General features: G+C 40.4%; 1 protein-coding gene across 1 annotated transcript; it reads left to right on the top strand.

Annotated features, from left to right (window-relative positions):
• The first annotated feature begins 420 nt into the window (after window positions 1-420).
• Sele (selectin E) lies at window positions 421-7185 on the top strand. The gene is made up of 11 exons (XM_051185753.1): window positions 421-457; window positions 957-1340; window positions 1875-1982; window positions 2387-2574; window positions 3265-3451; window positions 3554-3742; window positions 5037-5225; window positions 5319-5495; window positions 6082-6192; window positions 6978-6999; window positions 7109-7185. The coding sequence occupies exons 1-11, from the start codon at window positions 421-423 to the stop codon at window positions 7164-7166; spliced, it is 1650 nt and encodes a 549-aa protein (XP_051041710.1). The 3' UTR covers window positions 7167-7185.
• Window positions 7186-12672: the final 5487 nt, after the last annotated feature.

The raw sequence follows: 12672 nt of genomic DNA on the forward strand, positions 1-12672 counted from the left end.
CAGCAGTAATACACCTGAGAAATCCAACACCCCAGCAACCATTTCACAAAACAGTAAGTGCAGACTCCAAACCAGAGAAGCCTTGGACCCAAACGTAGACTTATATATGTGTGTGCAAACACAAAAGGCCTTCTGATAAAAAGATCTGTCTAAGCTGTTAGAGCATTGTCATTAAAGCCTGCCTTTTCTCTTGGTTTAAAATGATGAAAATCTTAAAGTCATATCCACCACAGTCAATGTTTTTGAAATAAGTAATGAGGTACAGGAATCCTTACCTAAAATCTCATGGTCCTGCCTTAAATGTTATGATAGAAGGGTGTGAGTAACCACTGTTAAAATTTCTTTCTCTGACTAATTCTGCATTTTCTTTCCTCAGAAGATCTCCAGCCAAATCTCTGGGTGAGAGGAACTGCCGAAATCATGAATGCCTCACAGTTTCTCTCCTCTCTCACTTTTGGTAAGCTGGTGTCATTGGAAACCAGGGTCTCTCATCTTCACCCTACTGAGTTTTAAGAAAATAGGGTATTTTGTTGTGTGGAGCTGTTCTGTGCTTTGTAGTGGGGTTAGCATGACCATTGATCTCTCCCAGTAGGGTTCTGCCCTCTGGTAGGAATAGTTTTCTTACATGGGAAGGATTCTCGTTCAGGCATTGTAAAGATTCATTCATTTGGTTCCTGGAATGGGGCTCAAACAGGAGTAATATAGCATCCAACAAAACTTTCTTTTTTATGACTTCCAGTGTGCTATGAAGTTGGAATATTACATTGTGGTTCTTATGAAGCATTAGTGGGGTGGCCAGTCACACAGTGATGCATAGAAATGTTAGACCCTCCAGATGTTTCTATTTTTACTTTTAAAAGCAATAGTTTGGGCCATCACAAAGACCCCTAAAAAACAAAAATAAGACAACATAAAGCAGGACTAAACTTTGCTATTCCGTTCTTGACCCAACCCAGTGCTTCTCATTGGAGAGAACCTAGGCTGGTATTACAACACCTCCATGGAACTCATGACATACGATGAAGCCAGTGCATATTGTCAACGGAAGTACACACATCTGGTGGCAATTCAGAACAAAGAAGAGATCAATTACCTAAACTCCAATCTGAAATACTCACCAAGTTATTACTGGATCGGAATCAGAAAAGTCAATAACATATGGGTCTGGGTGGGGACCCAAAAGCCTCTGACCGAGGAGGCTAAGAACTGGGCACCAGGTGAACCAAACAACAAGCAAAGAAATGAGGATTGTGTAGAAATCTATATCAAAAGACGCAATGACCCAGGCATGTGGAATGACGAAAGATGTGACAAAAAGAAAATGGCTCTGTGCTACACAGGTATGAAGTTTCTGGATGGTGGGAGGTTAATTCTATGTGGAGGCAGCTTGGCATATTTAGAGTATGCAAAGTAATTGGTCTCTGCTGTGCATATTTTCTGTTTTTTAAAGAGATGTTGTAATACATCCAAACATTTACTGATTTGTGTGAGTAAAGTCAGGAATGTATGGGTATATGTACAGATATACACATTATATAGATATATAGTTCTATAAACATAGAGTATATATACTCAGATACAATGCATGTTTTAGTTGTTTGGCATGAAACTATCTTCAGAGATATTTATGAATTAGTTTTTCTTGTTTGTTGCCAAGAAGAGCTTTCCTACTGATGTCCATTTATTATCAATCACTACATTATACAATAGCCTGGAACTTGGATCGGCCATGTCAGTAAAAATCTTGAGCATTAATGCCATTAGTGTTATCTGGATTATACAGATTATAGACTAAAAACAAACAAAGCAAATAGAGAACATCATGATACCCACTATAATAATAGATTGTCCTCATTGGGTTGTGCTTTCTGTAGCCTCCTGTACCTCTACATCCTGCAGCGGTCATGGCGAATGTGTAGAGACCATCAACAGTTATGCTTGCAAGTGCCACCCTGGATTCCTTGGACCCAACTGTGAGCAAGGTAAGTCTTGTCATCACTTGTTCCTTCTCCAAAGATAGCTAGTCAGTTGGGGACACGTGTTTCCTCTACCTGAATACACAGAGTAAAAGCACCATAGCTGTTGAGACTATTAAATCAGAGCCTCCTGGGTCGAACTCCAGACTTACTACTTATAACTTATGTCACTTTGACAAAGTAGTCTTACAAAATGATTTAATATTTCAATTGTATTAAACCCAACAACTTCATGCAACCACTAGCTGCATGAAGATAATAATAGAAACAGCTTTATAGTCTAATGGTTCGTTCTATAGAGCCTGAACCACAGGAAATGTTCAATGAGCAATAATTATGGTGTTCAGTGTTCCTCTCTCCTATACAAGGAGAGAGATGAGCAGAAATGTGACTTGGTTCTTGTTTTTGAGTTGTGATCTGCAAAGTAGAGAAACACCCTGACCATGGAAGCTTGAACTGCATCCATCCTTTTGATCTCTTGAGCTACAATTCCTCCTGCTCTTTCAGCGGTAAACGGGGCTACCTGCCCTGCAGCACAGAGACTACTACACAGTGTGTGTCCTCTGGAGAATGGAGTTTGGGTGCTGTAGCCTGCCATGATCACTCTCAAAATGCACTAAACCTTCTCACTCCTCATTGCCTTAGGTTTTTATCCAACTTATAACTTTTCTAATTAATTTTTTATAATTTTTCCAATTCTTTTGTTGTTTCTGGTATCTGTTTGGTTTAACCTAGGATTTTTTCATTCTTTTTTTTTTAAATGGGTATTTCTGAGGTTCTGATGACATTTAAATGAAGGTGTCATGAAGACAGTGGAAACACATGTAGACAGCCTCATGACTTTCTCATGGACTTTTCTGTTCACACTCCCATGAAATGGGACCAACTTTAGCACTGCGTTGATCAGGGAACTTCAATATCTCTTTGCACAGTTCTCTGAAGCCATCAAAAAGATTCATTGCTCAGGTTCTTTGTATATTAATATTGCTTTTACACCAAGTCATGAATCTTGGTCTAGAGGCTGTTATTTTTTTGTTATGTATATATGTAATAAAATAGATCAGAGATCACCCAGCACAATGAAAGCAAAAATAAGAGAAGGTGAAATATGAATAAGTACTAAAAATTTGTTATGGTTTATATGTTATCAAGAATTATTATCAAGAGTTTGGGTTACACTCTAAGAAGATGGGTTTCACCTTCTTTTATAAACCCCAATTCTGTAGAAAATGAAAACATTTAAGGAATGTTCTTTGTGTGAAACTATCTCTTTTCCATCATCTCCTCAGTGGCTGAATGTGAAGCTTTGACACACCCTGACAATGGAGTCAGGGAATGTTCCTCAAATCCTGGGAGCTTCCTATGGAACACAACCTGTACATTTGACTGTGACAAAGGGTACAGGCGAGTTGGAGCTCAGAATCTACAGTGTACCTCATCTGGCATCTGGGACAATGAGAAGCCATCATGCAAAGGTAGAGTTCTTCCATATTGAGATGCATTGCATTCTCTTGATCACCTGAGGCTTGAAATGGGCAAGCCAGGTTTACTAATTTGAATGGGTGCTTGTGCTACAGTTGTGACCTGTGATGACATCCCTCAACCTCAGCATGGCTCTGTGAGCTGCAGCAACTCAACAGCTGGAGAATTTGCCTTCAAGTCATCCTGCAACTTCACCTGTAAGCAAGGTTTCATGTTGGAGGGGCCAGCCCAAGTTGAATGCAGTGTAGAAGGGCAGTGGACACCACAGATCCCAGTGTGCAAAGGTGAGGAAGAAACTGTATCTAATGCTTCCATTTCTAAAACATCTGTTATCTTTTGTCTTGGACATTGACAATGAGACCAAGTGTCCCCTATAACTGTAGATACCAATTATGAGGGCAACACCAATACCTTTAAAAAAAATGAATGCATGGCCAGGAAGCAGCACTGTATGTAATACCATTGGCATTAGCATAATAGAGTAATGAGAATTCATAATGTAAGAGAAATGTTATTTAAATTATAAAATTCAGAATAATTAAAACACTACTTGGGCCTCACACTTTTTATCATACACTTTTAAACTCCATAACCAGCAGCAATGACAATGTTCCCAGCTTGATGTCTGTCACCTACAAGTACTGTTTTGATACAGACATAAAAGCAATCAAACTCCATTCACTTTACAGCAAGGGTGTTCAGAAGAAGCAGCTTTCCTTATCCAGTTCTGGCATCCTCAGATCCAAATTTGGTATTGAATCAGTTCCAGGAGCAGGCAAAGTCTGCAGGGAAGGCTTCTTCTCTTTTGTGAAACCACGTGGAAGCCTTCATGAGCCATACTTTGTTCTTTGGTGATATAGAAATATTTCCCTTTAACCTCACTCTGCACATCAGACCAATGTGGAGGCACCACAATCTTGCTAATGGTTGCCCCATATTAGGCTTCATTATCATGGAGAAATTGGATCATAAGGGAAACAGAGTTGCCTTCCCAGGAATTTGTAATGAAGATTTATCTTGAGTTCTTTGAGCATATCTTTGTGCCAGTTGAACTTGGCCATCAATTGGCAAATATTCTCCAGGATCTCCTTTTTCTCACCTTTTCTCTGATGTCTCAGTTTTCCAGTATGAAGCCTTATCCAGGACACAGTGGAGCCATATGAAGTGTCTTTCCAGTGTTTACTTAGGAGTTCTCTTGTGAACAAGGATTTGAGTTGAAGGGAGCAAAAATGCTTCTCTCTCTCTCTCTCTCTCTCTCTCTCTCTCTCTCTCTCTGTGTGTGTGTGTGTGTGTGTGTGTGTGTGTGTGTGTGTGTACTCCAAGGCCCGTGTGGGGAGATCAGAGGACAACTTTCAGGAGTCAAATTTTTCCTTCGCATGTGGGTTCCAGAAATGAAATTCAGGTTGTTTAGGACTGGCAGCAATTACCTTTACCTGCTGAGCCATCTTGCCGGCCCCCTGTGACATACTGTGAATTTCACTGTGAGAGAGAATCTACTGAACATCTTTGTGGTTTGGTTACCATAAGACACCTACTATAGCCCAATGCTCACACCTCTGAATGGTCCCTGTCTTCCAGCTGTGAAATGTGATGCTGTCCCTCAGCCCCTTAATGGTTCCATAGAGTGTGCTCATGCTACAACTGGAGAATTCACCTACACGTCCTCATGCACCTTTCAATGCAACAAGGGCTTTAAATTGCATGGGTCTGCTCAACTTGAGTGCACATCCCAGGGACAGTGGACCCAGGAAGTGCCCTCCTGTCAAGGTACTATTGAGTTTAGGCTCTCAGGGTGCACATAAGCTTAGCCATTTTGTGGTAAGGTTTTGCTAATTTCTCCCATGGACATGTCATTCACAGTGGTACAGTGTTCAAGCCTTGAAGTTCCAGGAAAGATGAATATGAACTGTAGTGGGGCAATGGTTTTTGACACCGTATGTGAATTTACATGTCCTGATGGATGGACACTCAATGGATCTGCAATTCTGACCTGTGGTGCCACAGGACACTGGTCTGGGATGCTGCCTACTTGTGAAGGTGATGCATTGATTGGCGGTGGTTGCCTGGGAGAGTAGGTTGCAGGAGGGGTGTTGTATTGCTACAGTAAGGAAACTAACTGTTCATTATGTCAAAATAAGAATGGAAGGTTACAGGGATGGATAGAAAGAAAACAGAAAATGATTCCAGCCAGCGGGACAAGTAGATGTTTTATCTGTCACCCCACATCCCTCTCCAGTACTCTCCTCTGTTAGGATTTATTTCCATTGTCCTGCCCTTGAGATCTCTCCCTACTCCCTCATAGTGGGATTCTGATCGTTGGAAAGGGGAGATCTAGAGACTAAAGGAGGAAATAAGAAGTGTCAGAGAGAGAAGGCAAGGATAGTTCAGTGTTAACCGAGGTGTGTTGTGACAGTGTCAAAGAGCTTGACAAGGCTGTGTCCTGCCTGGGAACACTGGGACACAGCCTCAATGGTGGTTTGAGAAGAATTCTTTAAATCCTCAGTGCCAAGTATCTGCTTCATGCCCTTGGTAATGAATATGCAGAAAAGGGCCAAAATGGCCAGGGCAGAAAGACTAGAAAGCCAATTGTTACTTATGCTGTTTTCTCTGAATTGTTCCTCAGCCCCCACCGGCCCCACCCAGCCCCTGGTAGTTGCACTTTCTATGGGAGGAACCTCACTCCTAGCATCATCCTCATTTCTCTACTTGTTGCTGAGATACTTTCGGAAGAAAGGTAAATTCAAGCATCTACTTGAAAAAAGTTTTTTTTTTTTTTTTGAAAAGTGTGTGTGTGTGTGTGTGTGTGTGTGTGTGTGTGAGTGTGTATTTCTCACTTAGGAGCTATGGTCTCTTGAAAATTTGCACTAGAATCTAGAAAGTAGAACCAACTTATTAAAGAGCCCCAGTAAATGCCAGTGTAATCAAGCAAACATTTCATGATAAGGATTTTTCACTCAACTCAATACTGAATGTTTTTGGAAATGTACATTGGCTGTACTAATATTGCTTAACTCTAGGGGGCGCTACTCACTTCAAATTCCACACTGTCCTTGGAGATGCTCAATGAGAATTATGGAATTATACCATGATTCTCTTGGGAGAATAGGTGAAATGATTTCAAGTAACAAAGAAAATTGCTTGGAATAGTCTAAATTTAGGAATGTATATATCATAAAGAATAGGAAATACTCCCATGGTCCCTTTGGCCTACTGACTATTTAAATGGTTTTGAATTAAAATTGGAAATTTAGACATTAGAAAATTTCATGTAAAAGTATGGATTTTGGATCCATAAAGAAGAAGAAGAAACAGACAAGATGAGCATGCAGCTATTTCCTGGTATCAGGAAGCTGTTGTGTTCTTTGGCTGATCTATCCTCTGCATTTTACTTTAATTACTATCAAATACTTATTACAGGGCCCTGTCGTACTGAGAATAAAAATCTAGATGAGTCAAGTAAATCAATCTAATTTTCTGAAAAGTCATTAGTCCAAATTAATTACTTTCTTTCTCTTGCAGCAAAGAAATTTGTTCCTGCTAGGTAAGGTGAATTCTTGAACAAAGCATGCCACATTTAATACTCCGTACATTTTTTCCCCCTCTGCATGTGATAAAGCAGTGCATGACATAGTTTTTTCCTATTTCCCCAGCAGCTGCCAAAGTCTTCAATCGTTTGGCAACTATCAAGTACCTTCTCACATCATCTAAGTTCAAAACAATCAGGTATGACTTGAGCAGGTCTCGTGAAGGAGAGAAAATCCCCTTTCCCTATAGTGTTTGTCCCTGACAACCTCAAACTTGCCACTGGCTAGAGAAAATCCCCATCTTCATAACTGTTCATAGAAAGTTGTCTCGTTTCTCTGAGGAAGGAGGGGGAGGAGCAGAGTTCTGTCTTTTTTGGATCGTTTTACTTGTGGATGATAATGGTGTTGGTGAATGTTAGCCCCACTCAGCAATTAGATTGCTAAACATGGATCTAAGCCAGGGACTCTGCGAGCCTGGGACTATTCCTCTACTCCTCTGAGATGAATAAATGAGGCACAGAATTTTGGGGAACTTGACCAAGTTTCCAAAGCTACTGTGCTGTGTATCAGGGTTTCAATCCTAACGCTTGTGTGATTCTGGAATCTGTAATCCTCAATATCGGCCTTGCTTCTGAGAGTATATCTGGAAGGTCAAGACCTTCTAAATCAATTTTTCCTAATGAACAGAGTTTTGGTGTAGTTTGGGGCTTAGAGAAAAATTGAACAGAAGGTAGATGTTAAAATTTGACTGTTCAGCCCCCTGGCTTGTTTTCCTTATTATCAACATCGTTACTATCATAGTTCTTAAAAAATGATGACCAGTATAGTTGAATTACTTTTAATTAAAGCCCAAGGTGCACTGCTCATGGTTCACTGGGTTGTTCACTCCATAGGGTTTAACAGGTTTAAATGACTAATATCTACCATTATAGTGCCTAGACTAGTTTCGTTGTAGCTGAATGACATTGGGAGTTCATATCTGGACCACTCCCAAGAGAAAAGCCTGCTTTAAAGATGTATTTTATTGTGGCTTCCAGCATTGGAAGGCCTTCACATTTGCTTGTATTTGCAGGAATACAGATGCATCCTGGGAAACAGGATGATATGACAAAGATAGCAGAAAGTGAGCTGTCTGCAGGATCCTGGTCTCTCTTGGTTGCTTAATAACTGGGATCCTGACTCCATGGATCAAAATTCAGTGACAAGATCATCTGCCCATCAGAGAGACTCAGTTTCCTCTTTCCTAGCCACATTACCAAGAACATACTGGCCATGGAAGGTTGGGGATACTCACTTCAAAAGAAACTAAAACCCCTGGAACAGCAAATTTCTACCTTACTCTGAAATTTGAGAAGAGAAATGGCATTTTGTGGCTTTGTTTCTTTCTCTTATTCCCTACATAGTGTTTCAATTGTTGATGCTATTATTGTTGTTACAGAGATAAATAATAGTTATCAGAACTCTTGAGTAAACAATTTTCTATTTCCATCTTGAAAAAAAAAAAAAAGAAGCACACTTGCCATATCCCCTGGCTATGGCATGGGAGTGTTGTTAGGAGTACAAGGTGCAAATCCTGCTGAGTTAGGACTGCCAGGCAGGCTTACTGGCTTTATCCCCATGGGATTTAGGTTCTCAGACATGTGTTCTGTGTCCTTGCACTGAAGCCACCGTGTTGTCCATAATTCTTTTTTCAGAGCAATGGGCAAAAGGACTTAAAGAAATCAGAAATCCTGTGACCTATGACAAGGCAAAAATTACCTTAAATCATTTTTTATTAGAAAATCCTTATGTTCTGTCTGTCCACAGTAAACTCATCTTCAAAATGAGGAATTACTAGTCAGTGTGAACCCCTGGGTATTTAACTGGAGCTGGTCTTAGGACATGGTACTATTAGAAGAATAGAAATTGAAGAGAGAGTTTGCATGTTTGGGGGATCCCCCCACCAAATGTGTAGGGTTTTCTTTTCTTTCTGAAAAAAAGTGTTTAGGTCAAATGTTCTGAAGTAATAAAAGTGGAAGTGCTAAAAGTGAATGTGTACTTTAAATTATTTGTTTGGAACTTTGTCTAAATATAAGGTGGCTCTTAAGGTGTGACAAGTAGATATCTGATTCTTGTATATTATGTATGATTCTAAATCCATGATGAGGGTTCACTAGGTAATAGATCCAGGCAGTAGAAATAGTAAAAGTGCCTAACAGTCTGTAGTTGTTTTATTCTGTGTCCATATGTTCTAGAAGAGGGGAAAGCTTGCATACACAATGGTTATGTTGTTTTACAGAGGTTAAAACTCCTAAGGAATTTCAGCTGTCATTGACAATGACAAAACCTTGATCAGCAAGTGCCAAAGTTGTTCCCATCAAAAGTGTCCCAACTTCCAAAATAACATATTTGAGAAAGAAAGGTTTTGAAAAGTGATTGGACAATGGAGAAGCCAATGGTGAACAAGGAATATGACAAGCATTAGGACCAAAAGGGCATGAGAGAGGAAGAAGGGAGGCAGCAAGAGCTAGAGAAGAGAGAACTGTTGTGAAACTACACAATGTAAATGCTTATATATTTCGTATCAGAAATAAGTGTGTGAAATATGAACGTGATCTATATCGAATTTTATAGAGTATTTTAAATTATGATTTAAAATATTTTATGGTTTAAAAGTATGTGTTTATTTAAATATGTCAAACTTTTTGTATTCACATGTCAGTATAATGTTTGACAATAAATGTTTTTCTACTTATCCTTGTGTATATAAGCCTTCTTAATAGTTAGAGAGCCTGCATGGGACCTACCTAGGCCCTCTGCATGTGTGTGACAGTTGTGTGGTTTGGTCTGTTTATAAGGCTCCTAGCAGTGATATCAGGACCTGTCCCTGGTGCTTAGCTGGATTTCAGGAACCTGTTGCCCATGCTGGGTTACCTGGCCCAGCCTTGATGCAAGGGGAAGAGCTTGGTCCCTTCTCAACTTGATATTTTGTTCAAGCCCATGGGAGGCCTGCCCCTTTCTGAATGGAGTAGAGGAGGAGTGGATGGGGAGGGGGCAAATTGGAAGAGAAGGCAAACAGGAGGAGAGGAGGGAGGCAAAATTGTGGTTGGTATGTAAAATAAAGGAAAAAGGTGTTATTTAAATAAAAACAATTTTAATTGATCTAGATAAAAATCTGTATGCCATAACTTTACATTTTAGTTCATTTAATTTAGTGTGTGCGTGTATGTATGTGTGTGCGCATTGTCACTGTGAATGTGTGGTGATCAAAGGCATCTGAGGATTCAGCTCTCTCCACCAGGCAAGGGCTTTTACCCACTGACCCATCTTAATGACATTCTTTTAAAATGGTATATCAGGCAACCATGTACATTTCTATTGCTGTAGAACAAAACCTAGTCAACTAGCAGTTTCTTCACAATCTCTTCTCTCCCTCCCATGGCAATACCAATCTACATTTTATGGATTTGCCTATCTGGCATATTTTATATACATAGAGTACTTTGTGACCTTCTGTCTAGCTCTTTTTACTTAGCATACTGTTTTCTAGGGTCCTCCGTGGTGTAGCTTGCATCAACATTTCATTTCATTTACAGAGAAATTTTATTATTATTATTATCATACATATAGATCCCAGTTCCCTCTCTCTCCCTCCCTCTCTCCCTCCCATGCCCCCTGACCACCCTCCCATCCCATGACCCCCCTACTCCACAGGGAGGGTGATTCCTTCCAGGAGGGATCAACAAGATCTGTCAAGTCATTTGGAATAGGGACTAGGCCCTCCCTCCTGCCTTTAGGTTAAGGGAATATCCCTCCATGGGGAATGTGCTCCCAAAGTCCTTTCGTGCACCAGGGATACATTCTGGTCCCACTGTCAGAGGTCCCTTAGACTGCCCAGGCCTTCTAACTGAGACCTATGTTCAGGGGGTCTGAGTCAGTCCAATGCTGGATTCCCAGCTATCAGTCTGGGGTCCATGAGCTCCCCCTTGTTCAGGTGAGCTGTCTCTGTGGGTTTCTGTAGCCTGGTCTTGCCCTCATTTTCTTATAACTCCTCCCTCTCTGCATCTGGATTCTAGTTCAGCTCAGTGTTTAGCTGTGGGTGTCTGCTTCTGTTTCCATCAGCTACTAGATGAGGGCTCTATGATGGTAGATAAGTATTCTTTGTATGGATTGACTGGGTTTTGTCAATCCGCCATGTAGGCGATTGTCTCTGAGTTTCTTTCCACATTTTGACTAGTGTGAATAGTGAAGTTGTGAACACCTGAATGCAACTGTTGAGGTGTGACCTTTTCTCCATCCACTTTAGCTCTTATCTGGAAGAAGGTCACATAGGAACTCTTTTCTATTATTTGAGGAACCGTCCCACTCTCTCCTGAAGAGGCTGATCCTACTTCCAGTCACACCTGGAATGAGAAGGGTTCCAGCTTCTCTACATCATAATTAATACTTCCTATTGTCTCTCTTTGGTCATCACTATTCTAGTATGGGTGAAGTTTTATAGGCTCTTGTGCCAATACCAAAAGGTATCCGAACATGTTAATAATCTAAAACTATCTCCAAGACCAAGTCTTCGCTGCCTGCCAATCTCAGTTGCCGCAATTCAAAAACGTTCATATTAATTTACACTGAAGATTCAATTATCCCCCAGGACTAGGTTCACAATGAGGTTCCCCCCTCTGATACATACATTCTTCCTGCTACAATGGGGTTAATACACAGGCCTGATATGGGCAGGCTTCATCCAACTCATTAGGTATTCAAACTGAACTTCTTGTTGGAGGAATAGCAAAACCACCCTGAACTATGCCATTCATTTCGCTCTGCTCTAGGATGCTGGTGATTCTGATTCTCAAGCTTTGGATCCTGAGCTGAATTACATCACTGGATCTCCTGGTCCTTCACCTGCATACATACTTTCCTGGTCCCAGAAAGCCCAGTCATTGTTTTAATCTCCTAAGCCATTGACAGAACTATTACACCCATGAATGTGGGAAGCTGTGTTTGTGGGGCTGCAGTCGCATGGTGACCTGCACATGTTCAAACCAGAAAGATGAGTCAACATTCTAACAGGCAGCACTACTTAGACTAAGTAGGTTATAAAAAGCAAGAAAGCACATGAAGGTGGGAAAAATGTTGGTGAGATTCCAAGGGATGATAGCCAGCAGGATTTGGGGTGGATTAAGTACCACTGAGCTATGAAATCACCTAAGAACACATAAAGTTTATTCATTTTTTAAAAAAACTTATTTATTGTGTATACAATGTTCTGCCTGCATGTACACCTGTACACCAGAAGAGGGCACCGGATCCCATTACAGATGATTGGGAGCCACCCTGCCAGTACCTCTGGAAGAGCAGCAGCCAGTGCTGTTAACCTCTGAGCTATTTCTCCAACCCCAAAGAAAAAATAAATTTAAAAAAAAAATAGGACAAGTGTTTTTAGATATGAAAAGGTAATTAACATGGCCTATTAAATTCTACTGTTGTTATAATTGTTTATATTTTATTTCTCTCTGTGTGTATTGGTACGTACATACCTTGATATTTGTCATTATTACTAACTTCCTTACAATGCAAACACTATGTCAGTGACTTGTTTCAGATTGCCTTTACCTGGCTGAATTCAAATTTCATAGGCTGTTTTACCTCTTTGATATTTTATACTCAAGGTATTTCTAGGTCCCCAAACTTTCCTAGGGCCAAAAGCTAGA

This window comes from Phodopus roborovskii, unplaced genomic scaffold (genome assembly GCF_943737965.1).
Source record: "Phodopus roborovskii unplaced genomic scaffold, PHOROB, whole genome shotgun sequence".
NCBI classification, from domain to species: Eukaryota; Metazoa; Chordata; class Mammalia; order Rodentia; family Cricetidae; genus Phodopus; species Phodopus roborovskii.

Excerpts from the sequence above, each read along its gene's own strand:
- Sele (XM_051185753.1), top strand. The coding sequence starts at position 421 with ATGAATGCCTCACAGTTTCTCTCCTCTCTCACTTTTG. Across the intron at positions 3,452-3,553 it reads TGAGAAGCCATCATGCAAAG|TTGTGACCTGTGATGACATC; the intron begins GTAGAGTTCTTC and ends CTTGTGCTACAG. Across the intron at positions 5,226-5,318 it reads GGAAGTGCCCTCCTGTCAAG|TGGTACAGTGTTCAAGCCTT; the intron begins GTACTATTGAGT and ends TGTCATTCACAG.